Raw genomic sequence first — 17,458 nt, forward strand, 5'->3', positions numbered from 1 at the left:
TGTATATTGTCGCTTTCTATTTAAAGAGTCCCGGCTGTGTTTTTGTCCATCTGTCTACCCATCCACTCCCTCCTGGGCTCCCATAACATCTTGTGTATACCTCTACCTAAGCACTCGCCGTGCAGCAACCCTGTTTTAGAAATGAACAACCAGAGCTTGGAAAGCTCGAGCTGCCCAAGGTCACAGAGCTGGGAAATAACAGGAGAGGACTGGAACCCACATCTGTCTGGGGCCAGAGCTGGGCATGCTCCCTGGCCCGCAGCCACCCCAGAAACCCCAACACGGGGAAAAATGGGGACCAGCTGCGGAGTTGGCCCGGCTGAGGGCCGGCATCAGGACCTGGGCACAGGTGTGGGAACTGTCAGAGGCAGGTGGGGTGGGGGTGCAGGGAGAGGGGCTCTGGGTCATGGCAGCAGGTGCCAACCGCGGGCACAGCTGCAGGCCCAGGGCTCGGCCTTCTCCCCAGGGCCTGGACTCATAGGGTCCAAGGGCAGCAGGGGTTGCTTGAATGAAGACCCCCATGAGGGGACAAGCAGTCATTGTTACCTCTTGCTGCAGGGCCCCCTGAACTGCCAGCCATGTCCTGGGGGTTCCCCACTCCCCACTCCTGCCCCAGGACCCCCTGTTCCATTTGAGCCTTTACTGCTCTGTGAGGCAACAGGCAGGGCTTGTGCTCATTTCCCAGGTGAGAAACTGAGTCAGGAGAGGTGGCGTGGCTGCCTGATGGGCCCCAGCTGAGAGGGAGCAGGAGTGTCAGCCCTTCCCCACTCCCCAGGCTCGTGCCCCTCAGCACCTCATTGGGCAGGCTCGGAACACGACGCGCCCCATTTACAGAGGGAGAACTGGAGACCTTTGCCTTCACAGACAGATGTGCCAGGGCTGGGCCAAATGGGACTTCTCCCTCCTGTCCCCATCCCAGGTGCCAAGGAGAGGGCGCAGCAGCAGAAGAAACACAGCAGTTTTGAGGACGAACTCTCGGAGGTGCTTGAGAACCAGAGCACCCAGGCTGAGCTGAAAGGTCAGTGCCAGCTGGTCTGGCCAGAGGCTGGGGAGGGAGGACCACGGTGAGGACAGTAGTTATGACGGATCGAGGGTTCCTGAGAGTCAGGGGCCCCTCCTGTAAGCCCTGGTAAGTAGCTGTTATTTCCTCCCTTTACAAATGGGGAAACTGAGGCAGCATGACTAGAGACTTGAATCTGGACCTGTCTTACTCGAAAGCCCTGGGTCAGTCCCCTCTGCCCAGCACAGCACCTGACACTCTCGGGCAGGAAGTCTCTGGCCTGGCAGGTGGGCGGCTCCAACTCTGGGTCTACCCAGTGGCCACTGCGGCAGAGCCCCTGCCACCAGCGCGTCACTCCTGGCGTCCCGTGGTGCCTGAAAATCTAGCCACGTTGCGGGAGGATCCGGAGGGGTGGGTATGAAACACTAAATCAACCTGGATCATCTTTCTGGAAACCAAAGAGGATCTGGGGGTCAGAGGTCATGCCTGGGGCCACGCGATGCTCTGCATCCATCTTCCCCGCCTGGGAAGGGCCCCAGACTGCCCTCGTGGTGCCTGCTCTCTCCATGTTGAAAGTGGGCAGTTAGGCCAGTGTCCAGGAGCCGGATCCTGGTGGTCTTCCGTCTGGGGCTAGGAGGGAAAGCCTGCGGGTGTGGCCCAGCTGTCCCCTCGTGGCTGCTCGGGGTACTGCGTGGGCTCCCACAGCAGAGCTCCATGGGAACGATCTGGATTGATTACCGATGCCTGCCATGGGCTTCAGTGGGGGATAGCATAGCACTTGTGTATGTGTGTGTGTGTGTGTGTGTGTGCGCGCGTGCGCGTGTGCGTGTGCGCGCGCACGCGTGCATGGGTCTGGAAGCTTTAATGGGGGAGGCAGCCGTGTCAGTGCAAAGAGACCCTGAACTTGGTGTCGGGGGGCTTGGATTCAAGGCTCAGCCCTGCTGCCTACAGACTGTATGAGCATGGACAGGTCACCTTACCTTTCTGCAGATCAGTTTACTGAGTTTCTGTGAAATGGGCATGGGAGCAATGGCGGAACATACTTGGTAGTGCTTTGTTCAGCGGTAATCATTCCAGCGGTGGGAGGGATGTCTCCTGGTTATAAGGCCGTGTTCAAGGCAGCCACAAGAAAATACCTTTTAATGAAATCCTATGACTATTAAGGAATCAAACACTTTCACAGGACACAGAGAAGCCCCACATGGGGGAGAATGAAGTTGCAGTAATGGTGCCTCTTACACAGAGAGGTTAAGCGACTTGCTCAAGATCACACAGCAGCTCAGCTGATGTCCTAATTTTCAGTTCAGGGTTCTAGCTTCTGGGGTAATTTTCAAGGTTTGGTTATTTTTGTGGGGTGTGTGTGTGTGTGTGTGTGTGTGTTTAAAATCACAATCTGTTTTAAGAGGCAGAATTAAAAAGAAAGAAACACAATCCAGTTGTGCTCAAATCAAGCCTAGAGATGGGTGGGGGTTCCCCTAATTGTTTGGGGCTGGGTTTGCTGGGAGCCAGGAGATACGGTGCCTAAGATCTGAAACTGGCCTCTGGGGAGACCCGCGTGTAGCCTGGTCCTCAGGGCCTGACTTTGCTCTGCTGTTTCTGCAGAGGTGATGGAGGAGGCATCCTCCAAGGAGGCTGCGGAGAAAAGAGAGGGTTCTGAAGAGGCCGAGAAGAGCAGTGAAGACACGGAGGAAGCCAGGCCCCAGGCCCTCCCCGAGCCCAGGAAGGAGTCCAAGATGGAGGGGAACAGCCAGGCCCCTGGGGATGAGGAGGCCACCAACACCCAGCCCCCAGCCAGTCCCCACAGCCAGAAAGACCCAGGCCTGCAGGCGGAGGGAGACAGGGCAGGTCCCTCTCAGGGCCTGGCGGACAGAGAGAAGGGCCTGAGTGCAGAGCGCGGGCACCAGGCAAAGCGAGAGGAAGAGGAAGAGGAGGAGAAGGAGGCAGAGGCAGGGGAGGAGCCTGTCACTCCTCTCCAGGTCATGGAAGGCCCCACTACAGCACTCAGCCCATTCCTCGGCCACAGGGAGGTCCAGAGAGGCGAGAGTACGTATGACGACTGTCAACAAACGCGTCTGGGAGAGGGGGACAGCGGGAGGGGGACTTTATCCATAATCTCATTCTACCTTAATAGTAACCCTGAAAGGCGGATATTATCTCCATTTAATAGATAGACAACTGAGGCTCGGAGAGGTTAAGTAATTTGCCCAAGGTCACACAGCTAATTTATAGTAAAAGCCGAGGTTCCAGCCCAGGTTTATCTGACTCCCAAACCATGCATTTCCCACTATTCCACCCAGGAGGCGAGTGGGGCATTGCAGTGTGGGTAGGTGGGCGGGCTTTGGGAACAGAGACAGCGTGACAGGTGGGCAAAGGCTGATCTGGGGACAGTGTCAGCTTCAGCTAGGGCTTAGGAGAGACCCTGGCTCCTCGCGAAGGCCTTGTCAGCGTCTTCCCTCAGTTCCTGGGCCAGGTCAGGGGCTTCTGGGGTGAGGGGCTAGAGGAAGAGGTGGGCTCTGGTCAACCCACCCCTTTGAGCTTTGAGAGGGTCTTGCAAAGCCTGGCACCAAGATGGCTCTTCCCTCCAAGCAGAATCGCTGTGGAGCGCTGGGCTGGGCTCCAAGAGCTGGGGTCTGTGGCCCTAAAGGTGGCCACAACAGAGGCCCCCGGGGAGTGGCAGAGACCGGGGAAAATGGCGGTCCCTTCCTCATTCTGCTCTTGTCCGCCACCTGCTCCAGGTCGGTCGGAGGCTCTGGCCGTGGACGCAGCCAGGAAGCCCGGGGCTGAGGAGGCTCGGCCGCTGCGGGGGAAGGGAGAGCAGGAGCACTCCCGGCAGCAGGAGGAGGAGGAGGAGGAAGAGGAGATGGCAGGGGCCCCTCGAGGCCTCTTCCGGGGCGGGAAGAGCGGGCAGCTGGAGCGGGAGCAGGAGGAGCGGCTCTCCAAGCAGTGGGAGGACGCCAAGCGCTGGAGCAAGATGGACCAGCTGGCCAAGGAGCTGACGGCCGAGAAGCGGCTGGAGCGGGAGGAGGAGGAGGACAGCCCTGACCGCTCCATGAAGCTCTCCTCGCAGGCCCGGGGCTACGGCTTCAGGGGCCCTGGGCCGCAGCTGCGACGAGGCTGGAGGCCATCCTCCCGGGAGGACAGTGTCGAGGCGGGCCTGCCCCTCCAGGTCCACGGCTACCCCGAGGAGAAGAAAGAGGAGGAAGGCAGCGCCAACCGCAGACCAGAGGTTGGTAGCGGGCAGGCGCCGGCCCTGGGCCTGGCCCCGGGAGCGTGGGCCCCGCTGGGGGGCGGCTGCACGCAGCCGTGCAGCTCTGCCCCTTGGAGTCTGGGACTGGAGAGGTGCTCAGACAGGGGCTGTCCGGGCAGGAGAAAGCACCCCGCTCACAGCGGGCACCCGGCAAAGCCGGCAGGGAGACAGGAGGCGTTCGGAGCGACCTGTGGTAGCGGGAGGGGTGGCGGGTGGTCCCGAAGGCAGCAGGAGCCTCTGCAGGTTCGTGAGCAGGACATGGGAGTAATGGGTGGAGCCGGGTGCCTTGGGTGCAGAGAGCTGGGAAACGAATGCCCTGGTAGGACTGGCCTGGGTGGGCATGGGGGGGTGGGAGGAGACACTAAGGGACAGGTCATGGCCGCGTCCTCTCCCAGCCCCCAGGCACGCCTTCCTCCCAGGTTCAGGCCCTGCATCCAGCCCAGGTGGCAAAGGGGGAGGGGGGCAGCTGGACCCCAGAGCTTTGGGGAGTAGGTGGGAGAAGCTGGGACATGAGCCAGACCTGGGCTCTGCGTCCTCCTACCTGTGTGACCTCGTGCGGGTCACTTCCCTCCTCTGAGCCTCACCAGTTCCCCCACTTATGAAATAGGAGCCAGGAGTCCTTTCTGCCCTCCTCGTTGTCATGATTAGAACACGCACGAGCTTTGAAACCCCGGCCACACCCAGGGCCACTCGGGAAGCTGAGGGGTGCAGGGAGGCAGGAGGGGTGGGTGGGAGTTGGGCTCCTGGCAGGTGGCACCACCACCTTGAAGCTGGGGGTACCTGGCTCAAGCCTCAGGGCCCAGGTGTGAACGGGGGCTCTATGGGGGACGGACACCTGTCCACAGCCGTGACCCCAAGGCTCTTCTCTGCCCACCCAAAAGAGGATATGGCCCCTTCTTTGGGCCCCCAACCCTCTTTCTGGGCTTGGCAGTCTGAGAGGAAGAGGGCTCCTTCTTGGCAGCTGGAGCGGGAGAGGGCATCTGCCCAAGTCCCCGGAAGACTGAGGGGAAGGGGCCACGGAAACAGCAGCTCGCCCCCATCCCCCGCCTCGGGACCCGGGACAAGGTGCGCACCCTTGAGCTCCTGTCCCTGCCCCCAGAAGCTGGAGAGAATGAGGTGCCAAAGGCACCTGCTGGTTTCCCCGTTCCACAAGCAGAGGAAGCCCCAGACGGCAGGGGGCAGAAATGGGGACCTCAGAGCCATGTGCACAGGGTGGGTGGGGGCCTCCTCCACCCAGCCCCAGGGCTTCCTTAGCAGCCCCAGCACCATGGAACTCGTGCCCCAGGGGCTGCTCCTCGGTGCAGGGCTACAGTCCCCGTTTCCATGGCCATCCATCGTCAGTGTCTGCGTCCACGGGCTGGCATGTCCTTAGCAGCCTCAGATCCAGCAGGGGCCCCAGGAAGACGACCCTTCCTGGGTCAAGGCCATGGAGGCAGCCTTCCCTGAGCTCCGGCTTCGAGTCTGAGGGTATGCTCTCGTGGGTGTCCGAGCTCCAGGGGGCCTGGAAGCTTCTGGAGACTGGGGCACAGAGCAGGGCTCAGAGGAGGGTCCCTTGCTTCCCTGACCCAGCCTGGCAGCCGGAGCCTGGGGTTCCCCCACGATCAGGACCAAGGATTAGACCCAGGCCTAGGCAGGCCGACGCGGGGCAGCGCTCATAGCATCCAGCCCTGCCACAGGCCCCGCGGTCCCCTCGGGCGGGGAGCTGCCGCAGACAGACCCGGAACCCAGGCCTGGCCTCAGCCTGGGAGCCGCCACCCAGATCCAGGCTGGGGCGGGAGCTTCGTGTTCCATGTGTCCTGACGGGACAGACTCCCACCTGTGGAAAGTGGGGCCTGGAAAAGAGGCCACCAGCGACAGTGTGGGGACAGGGCCCCCTGCATCAACCACCTTCTTGTGCAAAATAATCCTGAGACAGCCCAGCAGGGCGGTGTCATCATCCCCATATGACTGGGGTCCCTGAGGCTCAGGGGGGCAAAGCCTCCTGTCCGAGGCCACACCAGCCACCCGATAGCCCAGCCGTCTGGCTGACTGTAACCTCCACGCTGCTGGCACAAGTCAGCTCCTGGGGCTCCCTGTGCTGGCCCCGAGTGACCCAGATGTTCTCTCCTAGGACCAGGAGCTGGAGAGCCTGTCGGCCATTGAGGCGGAGCTGGAGAAGGTGGCCCGAGAGCTGCAGGCGCTGCGGCGGGGCTGAGGGGCCCCAGGCGCCCTGCAGTCCTGGCCCTGCTGTCCCCACTGCAGGCCCTGGCCACACGGCCCAAGCGCTGCCTCCAGTAGGGAGGTGGCCTACAGCCCGCCCAAGCCCAGGCCACCCTGCTACCCCCACGCTCCTGTCCTCCTGCTCTTGACCCTGCCCTGGGACCCCCTCTGCAGGGTGGACCCCCACAACTTTAAACATTGATTATTCCTACTCTCAACACAGGCAGCTTTCTAGAAGTTTCCCTTCTAACATCATATCCACTGGGCACAACTGCAATAACTTCTGACCTTTCGGTGAAAGCTGAGAACTCCTAACTGTAATATATTCTGTATAAAATTTATCTAAGGAAAAAATAAATCTGTTCTGGGCTCTTTCCTTTTTCTTAGAATTTTTTGCCCCTCTCAACTCAGAGTGGGTGGGGTGCATTAGATTTGGGGCGACTCCTTTCTGGGCTACTTCTTAGCTGCGGGATTGTCTGCAAGTGACTTTTGTACCCGAGCCTTGATTGCTCATCTGTAAATGGGGACGCTGGCCTGCCACAAAGGGCATGTGCGATCGAGTAACACATGCGAACGGCCCCCACTGTTCCTTCCTCTCCCCATCTCCCCACCACAAGCTCAGGGTGCCGGCTGGGCTGTGGGAACCCAGTTCCCACGGGCTTGGGCTCTGTCTGGCGGGTCTGGGCAGGCAGGGTTCAGTGACAAGGACTTAGGTTTGACCTCCAACTAGGGCTGGAATCCCCAGCCTCGCCATTAACTAGTGGGAGAGTTTGCACAGGTGTTTCTGGCCCTCCCAGGGCCTCAGTTTCCTCATCTGTAAAATGGGGACAATACTTACATATCTTTATCAGATTGTGGTGAGGGTCGGAGGGGCCCAGTGTGCACCAGGGAACTATTATTAATACTATGATGACACAAGTGTTGGAGGGGTCTCAGCAAATCTGGGCCTCTCCGCTGAGGCCGGGCTGTGCCTGCCGCCGTCACCTGCCCCCAGTGTGCTGAGGGACCCCTCTGTACGGCTGGGGCTGCGAGTGCTTATTTCTTCACGTTTCAGAGAGAAGTTCACACTTCGCCCTGGCCAGTTATAGAAATAAACACAACACTAGCTGTATGCCACTAGACAGAATTCAAAACATCTGCTACCAAGAGAGTTAGTAAAGGGGATTTGGGGACACCTTGTCCCCGAAACAACCCATCCCAAAGACGAGCCGCCTGCAGCGTCCTAGTCACATGGACATGTAACCAAGTGAGAATAGCCAGTGGTCAGGAGCCATGATTTTATAAGCAGTATATGTAGCCATGCATGTTATGTATGTGTCCATACACAAATTCAGTACAAACCAGCTTGGGATTCTAGCACAGTTGCTTGTGAACAGCGTTGAAGGAAACAGCACTTGTCACAAAACACAGGTGTCGCCATTAAGGGCAACACCCTGGAGAAACCCCTCTGCACGTGTCTTTTCAAGAGTGAGCTTCAGAGAGGTGCACACACCGCCCTGCAGGAAGCGGTCAGGCCGGCTGTGGGAGGGGACATTCCTCCCAGAAGTAAAGAGAAAATGCAATATTCCTGAAAAAGTCCCCGGGCTCTGGGTGGGTCCTGCCGGCAGAACCAGCAGGAAGAGGACCCAGCCAGCAGGAGCCCACGCCTGTCACGCTCCAGCTCGCTCTGAACAGAGGGTAGGGGAGGTGGGGTCACTCCAAGCCCATGCTGGCAATGGCTGTACATGGAGAAGGGAAAAAGCCACAGACCCATTGTCACATGGGCAGGACCCATGGGAGAAGGCTCAGGCCTGGGCAGGGCAGGTGGCATCAGGGCACAGCAGAGGGCGTTTGTCCAGGATTGCTGCATGGTCACCTGTCCTTCAGGACTGCCAGCTCCCAGCTCACGGGCTCCGGCGTGGACAGGGGCCTGGGAGCCGCGGCACAGGAAGCAGAGGCGCTGCTGGGGCGAATGATCGGTTCCCAGCGAACAGGAGAGAGGGCAGACACAAACCCCAGGGACATCAGTGAAACCACTCAATGACTCTCTGTGGCTAGTGAGTGACATCCATCTGAGTGACCAAGAGCCAAGAACTGGTCTTCCAGGCTGGAAGGACAAAGGATCCGCCATCTCCCTTGGCCTCAGAGGGGCTGTCGGGCAGACACGAGCTGCTTTTCTGAATTGGCTCAAAAAACAGACAGCTCCCTCCTAGGGTCTTCCCCCTTCCATGCAGCGCGCTCGGCAGGCCCCTGGTGGAGGGGACACCTTTTCAAGGCTGTGTTCTCTTTCATTGGCAGGAGTAACATACAGGCCACCCCATGCACAGGAAGCCCCAAAGACCCCCTTGGGCTTCAGCTGGGTGACCGCAGGCCCAGCCCTACACACCACGCACAGCAAACCTAGACACTCCTGGGACACCAAGCCCCTGCCCCAGGACACACACGCAGCAGCTGGCTTGGTGGGGTGTCATGTGTGCAGAATCGCACCATTATACCATCAAAGCATCCTAAGGCAGAACCCGACCCCAGGCTATGGCTCCACGGTGCAGACCACGCGGGTGCCCCTCTGAAGCCACCCAAAGCCTCAGCCAAAGTGTCACCCTGCCCCTTGTCCCTGGGGCCCTTCAGCCCCCTGCCTACTGACCACCATGACAGAGCTGCAGGGCCAGAGCCAGCGTGCTGCCCAACTCGGAAACAGAGGCTTTTGAGTGAGAGTCCCAACTCCACCACGACACTGGCAGGGCCAACTCGAGTGCCACCATGCAACATCGTTGGCTTAGCAGGTTGTTCCCACTCAGGAGGCAGCACCGCATGCCCTAAGAAAGCGGCGGCTGCCAGGGCCCAGCTTACAGCCAGGACAATGAGGCCTAAGGGTGAACCAGCTCCATGGACAGCGTCCTGGGACCAAAAAAGTTAGTACGCACCCAAGGCATGCAGAGAACAGGGTTCTCGCCGTGGCCGCCGAGCCCGCTCTGAGGGGCGGCTGGGGCCTCACCACCACTCACAGCCCCTCCTCTGCTCGATGCTGCCGTCGCTTGGCGCAGTGTCCACAGCCTGGACAGGCCCTGGGTGCGGGCTGCTCCCCCATAGCCTCGTGGCTCCCAGGCCTTCAGGAGGCAAATTCAACCCCACAATTCCTGCTCCTGGAAAATGTGAAGTCCCTGCACGTCAACAGAAGGCAGTCAGTGGTTGTCAGCCGGGCCCTGGCGAGGCCACACGCTGGACGGAACACGACACGGCCAGGAGTCACACCGCACAGCCCAGCTGTTTGAGGCAATTCGGGATCGGCATTTTATTTTTAAAAGGTAAAGCTGTTTTATTAAACATCTTTTAAGGACTGGGAGAAAGACATAACAAACTCGAGCGACACTCTGTAAACACGTGTGAAATGCAGTTTGATTCAGTAGTTTATTTGGAGACAAAGCAGTGCGAGGGGCCGGTCGCGCCCTCCCACTCCCCAGGTCAGGCCCGGAACTAGGGAAGGCGGCGCACAGACACCCATCGGGGCTCAACACTCAAGTCGTGTAAACGTGGTTAGTCGCCTAGCCCCTGGTTTCCAAAAGAGCTGGGCAGTTCTGACGGCCCTGCCCGCACCCGGACCCAGCCCTCCTTTCTCAAAGGGGCGTCCCACGCCTCGCTCAGCCAGGCTGGAGCCGCCTCCGAGCCCCGCGCCGCAGCCTCTCTTGGGACACAGCTCTCCCCCCAGTGTCCTGGCTCACTGGACGACAGAGGACAGCCCAGAAGCTTCTTTCTTTTCCAAAGTGAACTGTATCTTAAGACTCAAAATCATGCTCAGGGGCCCCGTGCACCGCACCCAGCGTCCCCAGCATCCCCCAACTCCTGCTCTCCGCGGAGGGGGATGCTGGTCTGCCCAGAGCTTGGAGTCAGACGGGAGAGCCGGGGCTTGGCTGCCATGGTGACGGGAGAGCCCACGGTGTAGGAGGGGCAGCCCCTGGCACCTGGCTGGCTCAGTGCTCGGGGCCTGCTGGGTAGGGGGGACCGGCCAGTGTGAACAGGAGTGAACCGTACAGGTAGCCTCCCCTGCCAGGAAAGAGGCCCCCAATCCCTCCAGCGCCGAGCAGAGGCTCCCGCGCCTGTCCTCACCGGGTGACCTCATGGAGAAGCAGGGCGCAGCCCAGGAGTCACAGCACTTCAGGGTTCCCGGGGCCCAAATGCCCACTAGAGACCAGGAGACGAAGGCCCGAAGACTTTCGGAATGATTTGCCCCAAATCACAGCACAAATCCTTGGCACAGCCTTAGAATCGGCCCAGGCCCCACGCAGGCAGCCTCCTTTCTGGGTTCAGGGGTGAGGACGCGCAGGGCTGGGGGCAGGAGGCCCCGTGCAGGGAGCGCTGGGGCGTGAAGAGCGGCAACAGCAGGGCCTTGGCCTCAGCCCCGGGAAGCTCCGTTCCCTGTCGCAGCAGGTGCAGCACAGCCCAGCCCAGCTCCCCCAGGGGCCCGGCGCCTCTGCGTACTCTCGGGAAGGAGGGCGAGCTGCACACCTGGCGGGGTGGGGCTCACAGGGGAGGAGACCAGCTGGAGGGACACAAGGAAAGGGTGGTCTGGGTGCGGGAGTCCTGGGGGCACCGCTCGCTCGCACGCTCCTCAGCCACAACAGCCTGGCCCGGCCCCCTCCAGGGTCCCCAGAGGCCTGGTCCCCAGCAGCCACGGACACCAACAGACATGGGTGTGCACACACACCTGCATGGCAACCACACGCACACAGGACACCCCACACACTCAGACCTAGTGTTGAGAACACGAGTGTGCAAACTCAGTGAGGAGATCCGCGCAGCAGGAATCAGGCGGGATGCCCTTTTCCGCCAGGCTAGACCGCTTGGTGTTCTTCTCCATCTTCCCCCACCCCTCGTTTAGATCATGACATCAGAAAATCAGGTTAAAAATTAAGAAAAGAATCAGATCATTGGGAATTCTTAGTAGTAGCTGCTTGCCCAGCGGGTGTGCTCCGCGCCCCGCGCCGCCCCTCTGGGTCCTGGCTCTGCGGCTACTGGGAGGAGGCCTTGGTGGCCAGGGAGGCCACGCAGTGCTGCTGGAAGCTGGGCGACATGCCCGCAGTGCAGCCAAGTCTCTGGTGCGGCAGCTTGGCGGTGCCACCCACGTCGGCCTCGGCCTTCCAAGGCGCCTCCTCGCCCGTCACGCTGCCGCAGCAGCCAGGGCTGGCGCTGCACGTCCGCTCGCCGGCCAGGCTGCCCGCCGGCTCGGCCAGGGCCTTGCTATGCCTCGGTGGGGCCACGTCCCCCGCGGCTGCCGTGGCTGCGCTCTGGCCCTGCAGGATGGTTGCGATGTGGTTCAGGAGGTCTGTGAAGAACTCGCTCACGCCCTCGTAGCCTGGGTGGGAGAGACAGACAGCACAGGGCGTCACGGGGTGTTACGGGCCATCGTGGGCAGGAGGAAGTGGGACCAGTGGGCTCCCGGGAGCGCTCACTCTCGGGATGCCATTCACACAGCACACGAGGGCTCGGTGGACAAGGTGGTCTGTGGGACGTCACAGGCTGGACTCACAACTACACACAGGTGGCCCCAAGAGCTGGCCCCTGACCTTTGGCTGCTCCCAACGTGTGAGACGCTGTAGGACTTAAGCTGATGACAGAACACCCTGTGACCTCGACCCTCTCAGACACGGCCCCACCGTCCCACCCACCGAGGTAAGAGCCAGTACGTGGGTGGGGGACGCTGGCACGGCTGAGGGTAGCAGTGCCAAGCCCGCTCCACGTGCTCTGAATAATAAACACCCCTCGACTCCACGTGACCCAGCCAAGCCTGGCCCCAGCCAAGTCCTGGAGACGGCATCCATCCTGAGCCTCTGCGCTTGGTCTGCAAACCGAGGAAGACACCACCACTCGGGCAGAGGCTGTGGAGGGCACCACCGGGAGGGCTGGGACGTGGGCGGTGCCTGCTCCACCGGCAGCTGCTTCCCCCTGTCTCGCCCCCAGTACCTGCAGGGAGGCCCCCTGTGCCCCACGCTGAGGGTCAAAGCCATGGGCAGAGGCGCTGGGCACCACCCACAGGGCCAAGGCCTGCGACAAGGCCCCACTGCTGCCTGGGACAAAGGGCCCCTGACTGGGGTGCAGACCAGGGGGCCTGCCAGGGGCAAATGTTTCCCAGCAGACGTGAGTGGCAGCAGAGTCCCTGGGAGCTCGCCGGCAGGTGGTCAGGATCCAGGGAGAGAATTTGCTGACGCCCAGAAAACTGCTCCAAAAGAGACTCGACACAGGGTGAGCGCCCCCCATCTGCCTGAGCCAACGTGGAGGGTCGGAGTCACCGAAACCCAGCACCTGCCATGCGATGATGTTCACAGCCGTCAGAGGAAGCGGGGGTGGGAACGAAGGCGCAACCATGGCACCTGTGCCGCCGCCTACAGAGAGGCCCTGCAGGGCGTGCCCAGGGCGAGGCTGGCAGATTCGTTCACGTCCTTAACCACTCAGCAAACTGCTGTGCTTTCAGGGAGCCCAAGGCCGAGGGGGGGACACAGGGGTGTCCACAGTGAAAATAAAGATGGCTACAAGGGATGGCACGTGGCGCCTCCACGTGATCACACCACGGCCCCTTGCTCAGTCTTCACGGCTCCGTCCCCATTTCACAGAAGACATGGCTGCTGAGTGTCACAAAGCTCCCAAGTGGCAGTGCCAGGATCTGAACCAGGCCCTGTGGGCCTGTCTGTGCCTCGAATACCACCTAGAGCCAGCTGCCCCTTTGTAGGACGTCAGCCCTGGGGCTGGGGTGAAAGGCAGGGCAGAACCAGGACCGAGACCCGGGCCCCGTGGGCGCAGCCATCGGGTGCCTGGGGACGTGTAAAGGGAGGTGCTCAGCTCCACCGCCGTCAGCACCAGGGAAGAGGAAGCCATTCCTAAGCAACCACCCTGCCAACGTCCCCAGACAAGGCCCGAGGCCCCAGCGGAGAGTGTGCTTTCTGCGGGCGTGTGGAGGCAGCCACCACTCGGAGGCCAGGGGAAGGCGGGTGTCTGTCGGCCTGGGGCAGCAGACTGAGGCGTGAACTAGCAGGGCAGGGCGCCCACTCCACACCAGGACTGTGCAAACACCATCTCCTCTGCCTACAGGGTGGGGATTTGTTCCCACTATGCAGAAGTGAACACTGAGGCTACAAAGTGAGGTGGCTCGTCCCATCGCGGACTGTAAAGGCAGAGTCAGGATTCGAGCCCACGGCTGGTGCTCTGAGAGGTGGGAAACGTCGCGGCCAAGAGCGCAGGCTCGGGCTGATGGTCTGAGCCCCATTCTGCTCCACGTGACCCCGGACAAGTCACTGGACTCCCTGCCTCACATCCTCACCGGTGAACAGAGGTCCCGGCAGCCCTTTCCACAGCGTTGCTGTGAGGACAATACCAGCGGGCAGCGCAGTCCTCGGGCCAGGCCTGGCTTGCAGAGGTGTCCCCAGCACTTGTACTCCTGCTGCTGCTGCTCTTCCCAGAGGGCAGGTGCTGCTGCACACCTGTGGCCCCGAGGCGGCCTCCTATGGGGAGCAGGAGGACCAGGCCCCCCCTTCTACCTGGCCCCGAGAGTGCTCTAACCAAGGCTGGCAAACTAAGCTGCCTCCCAGATGCGTCTCCTCCCTGCACGGGGCCGGGGCCCACACACACTCCCCCGACCTCCCCTCAGCATCAGGCCCTCGCCAGCACCCCTGGCTCAGCCTCAGCCCACCTCGATGCCTGGCGGCCCTTCTCTTGGCTTCCCTGAAGAAGCCTCCCCATCCTCCTCTGCACCCCAGATCACCCTGGGGCCCTGCCCCACAGAGGTGTTTGTGTCGGGAGGGGACAGCCTTGCTCAGGTGCTAAGCTTCCTCCCTCCCGTCTCCTCCCTCCTTCTAGAATTTCCCCAACAGCCCCCACCCCCTATGCCTCCCTGACCCTCCAGCCTGCTGACACTGCCACCTTTTCATTGGGCCACCCGCCCCCCCCCAATGTGGTTTAGGCCCAAGGTTCGTTATTCTGATGGTTCCCAATGCTCCTCAGTCCCCTTGGCCCCCACTCCCACACCACGCGTGGAGCCCCACCTCCGGCTGAACCCACGGCTCCCTCCACACTGCACCTGGGGGACTGGAGAAAAACAGACGACTGCCCCACAGGTGTGGCCTGTCCATGAACGCAGACCTCGCCCGCCTCGCCCAGGGTGGGACCCAACGTCCTCAGCTGGCCATACGAGGTCCCTCTGCGCCACCATCCTCCTGCCCCCCAGCCGCACCCACCACCATGGCCACAGAGCTCCTCGGCCCGGGAGCCGCCACTCCATCCCCAGCAAGGGCCCCTCCCCTTCCTGCTGGGCTCAGCTCACAGGAGCCCCTGGTGACCCACTTTGTCCTCTGGCTCCTCCCAGCTAGGGCAGGAGCTCTCCAAGGGCAGGGCCCGGGCAGCCGAGCTCACGCTCAGCCCTTGAATGAACGCGGAAGGAGCCAGTGGGCTCCTCGCCGTCGGCTGTGAGTCATGATGACTGGACGGGCTTGAGCACCCAGGAGCGGAGGGGACACGTGTGTCACGCACCCAGCCTGTGCGTGGGGCCTGGGAGCTGCACAGCAAGAGGAGGTCATGCCCCATTCCCTGCAGCAAATGCCCCCAAGCAGTCCCCACTGCCAGGCGCAGTCTCTGGTACTTACTAAAGGCTGGATTCAAGACAAAATGGAGGAAAATGCATCTCGGGGCAGAGACGGCCGTGGAGTGAGCGCTGGAGCGCTGCTCTGGGCGTGGTTCAGGGCTGGCCCTGCCTCCAAGCTGCTGTGGGAGGTGGGTGCGCAACCGAGACCCCGCGTCTCCGGGTGAAGCACGCAGCCTGGTGAGCAGCGGCTGCAGAAGTCACCACTGTCGTCCCCGACAGACCTGTGTCAAGGGCTCATTGGTGCCGCCTCCTGCTGCTGGGATCTGAGGGCCACACGAAGCCTGGCTCTGTGCCAGCAGGTTCCTGCGGCCCCAGCAGGGAGCAGGAATCGGGTGCCACAGCATGGGGACCCCTCCCAAGGCCTGTCCCCAGCACGACAGCTCAGGGCAGTGGAAGGAGGCTGGGCCTGGGAGCCTCTGGCCCTGCCACCAATGCACTGTGGGGCCTCGGACAGTTTCTTCCTCTCTAGGGGCCTCAGTTTCCCTACATGTCAACTTGGGAGGAGCGTTGTATTCCCTTCAAGGTCCTTCTAGTTCCTTAAACCTAAAAAGGCCAAAGGGATGGAGGGTTTGGCCAGTAAAGGCTGATGCTGTGGCGCGGGGGCGAGAGAAGAGGCGGAAGAACGTGTGTACTGCGGGCCCTCTCGGGCCCCGCGAGCTCGCTGGGCTGGATGCACGATCTCCTTCACTCCCTGCCACACCCCGCGACCCCATCTCACACGTGCGGGTGGGGCGCGGCAGGGCTGCCCTTGCCCCACACCCCAGGGAGGGATGGAGCTGGCTTTCAGGTCCGGCTGCCCTGTCACCTGGGGCAGTCTACACACAGCTGGCCACGAACCCAGCCCTGCTGCTCACCTGGAAAGGCGTTGATGTCGATGACAGCGTGCTGCCCCGTCTGGTTGTTGATGATGATGTCGATCCCGAAGAGTGACACGCCCAGCGCCTGCCGCAGGGCCCGGGAGAGCTCCCGGATGACCTCGTCGCTCGGCCGCTCGAACACGCCCTCGATCTTGTCCAGCTGCCCACACAGACAGGGAAGTCAGGCTGTGGGCGGAGGAGGCACGATGCCACGCCGCACACAGAGACCCCCCCCACGAGAAGTGCCACGAGGCCCTGGCATCCTTCAGGCCAGGAGGCAGGACAGACCCACCACAGGAAGCTCCGGCCAAGGCACTAGGCGTGTGACGTGCTCTACCTCCCCAGGGCCCGCCACAGCCTGGAAGGCTAGTGTCAGTGTCAGCGCCTCACACACAGGAGACTGAAGCTCAGAGAGGTCAGGGGCTGGTCCAGGGTCACACGGCTCAAAAGCACAGGGCTGGGTTTAGACTCCTCTTTTTCAGCCTCCAAAACCCAACCCTTTCGGCGGGAGGAAGGACGTGGAGAGTCTGTGTGGACCCGGGCGGACAGCACTGGGGCCGGGCCTTGCCGGCAGGAGGATCTGGGCTCTCAGGCAGGGTGGGAGAAGGGAGAGGCCCGGGGAGAGCCCGGCGGAGACAAAGGTGGGAGGCAGAAGCTGCAGGAGACAACTGGGAGAGGCTGGGGTGCAGGGTCAGGGCACGGGGGGGTGTTCTGATCAGCACCTCACTTGCCCAGCATCGCAGAGGGCCTCGGGGCGTGAGGTCAAGGGCTCTGGGCCAGACACGCCATCTTCCTCCCCAAAAAGTGGCTAACTACGGTGTCTCCAAACTAACTCACATCCCACACAACACGGGCCTCCCCCAAGAGGCTGCTCTGTTGCTCCCGCCTGACCGCTGGGGTCCAAATTCAGCTTTCAGCAAAGCTTCCAAAGGGCTGACGGGGCTGTTCCAGCCCATGGTTCTCCCACCCAGCCCTGGACTCCCCCAACCCCACTCATTTCCTGCTCTAGTCACCGCTGGCCGGGGACAGGCACACACGTCTTCACGTGCTCGGGCTCAGCCCCCGGCCAGGGCCCGAGAGAAAGTGGAAGAAGTTGCACTGGGAAGGATTCTGGAGTTAGGGAGATTTGGGTTCAAATCCTGCAGTGACCTCCTAGCTCTGTGAACTCAGGGAAAAGCACTCAGCCTGTGTCTCAGTTTGCTCATCTGTAAAACGGGACCAACAAGGCCTCCCTCCCAGGTTGTTGCCATGGTGGGCACAGCACAGGCCTGGCTGGGAGGAGGGGCTGCAGCTGGACTCTGCAGCAGGGACTGTGTTGTGTCACCTCCAAGTCAGCCAAGACAGGGCTCGCACTAGGTGCTCAATAAATACCAGAGTTCTGGGGGCTATGGATGCCGGGGCCAAGGGGGAGGAGGGGCGGAGAGAGGTGACGGGTCCGTGGAAGGTCAAAGTGAAGCTGGGTCAAAAAATTAAAGACAGATTACCATAAGACCTGGCAATTCCAGTCCTAGGTCTATACCCGAGAGTTGAAAACACGACTCACACAGACG

The 17,458-nt window shown here is 61.6% G+C and overlaps 2 protein-coding genes across 3 annotated transcripts in view; one reads left to right on the forward strand and one right to left on the reverse strand.

The window, feature by feature from the left end:
• CHGA (chromogranin A) overlaps positions 1-6,441 on the forward strand; it is a 12,285-nt gene extending 5,844 nt beyond the window's left edge. Inside the window, exons 4-7 of one of the 2 annotated variants that reach the window (XM_012656732.1) lie at positions 801-1,018; positions 2,603-3,043; positions 3,736-4,226; positions 6,358-6,441. In XM_012656732.1, coding sequence (XP_012512186.1) covers positions 801-1,018; positions 2,603-3,043; positions 3,736-4,226; positions 6,358-6,441 — 1,234 coding nt within the window. The remainder of the gene's footprint in view (positions 1-800; positions 1,019-2,602; positions 3,044-3,735; positions 4,227-6,357) is intronic. The other variant, XM_012656733.1, reaches the window with a different exon arrangement.
• Positions 6,442-9,725: 3,284 nt separating this feature from the next.
• Positions 9,726-16,068, reverse strand: LOC105820272 (inositol-tetrakisphosphate 1-kinase-like; the record flags this gene model as incomplete). The annotated part of the gene is made up of 2 exons (XM_012656731.1): positions 9,726-11,775; positions 15,906-16,068. Coding segments are annotated over 2 exons (507 nt in total), but the record flags the coding sequence as incomplete, so codon positions are not given.
• Positions 16,069-17,458: the final 1,390 nt, after the last annotated feature.

The sequence above is a fragment of the Propithecus coquereli genome, unplaced genomic scaffold (genome assembly GCF_000956105.1).
Source record: "Propithecus coquereli isolate 6110/MARCELLA unplaced genomic scaffold, Pcoq_1.0 Scaffold516, whole genome shotgun sequence".
NCBI lineage: Eukaryota > Metazoa > Chordata > Mammalia > Primates > Indriidae > Propithecus > Propithecus coquereli.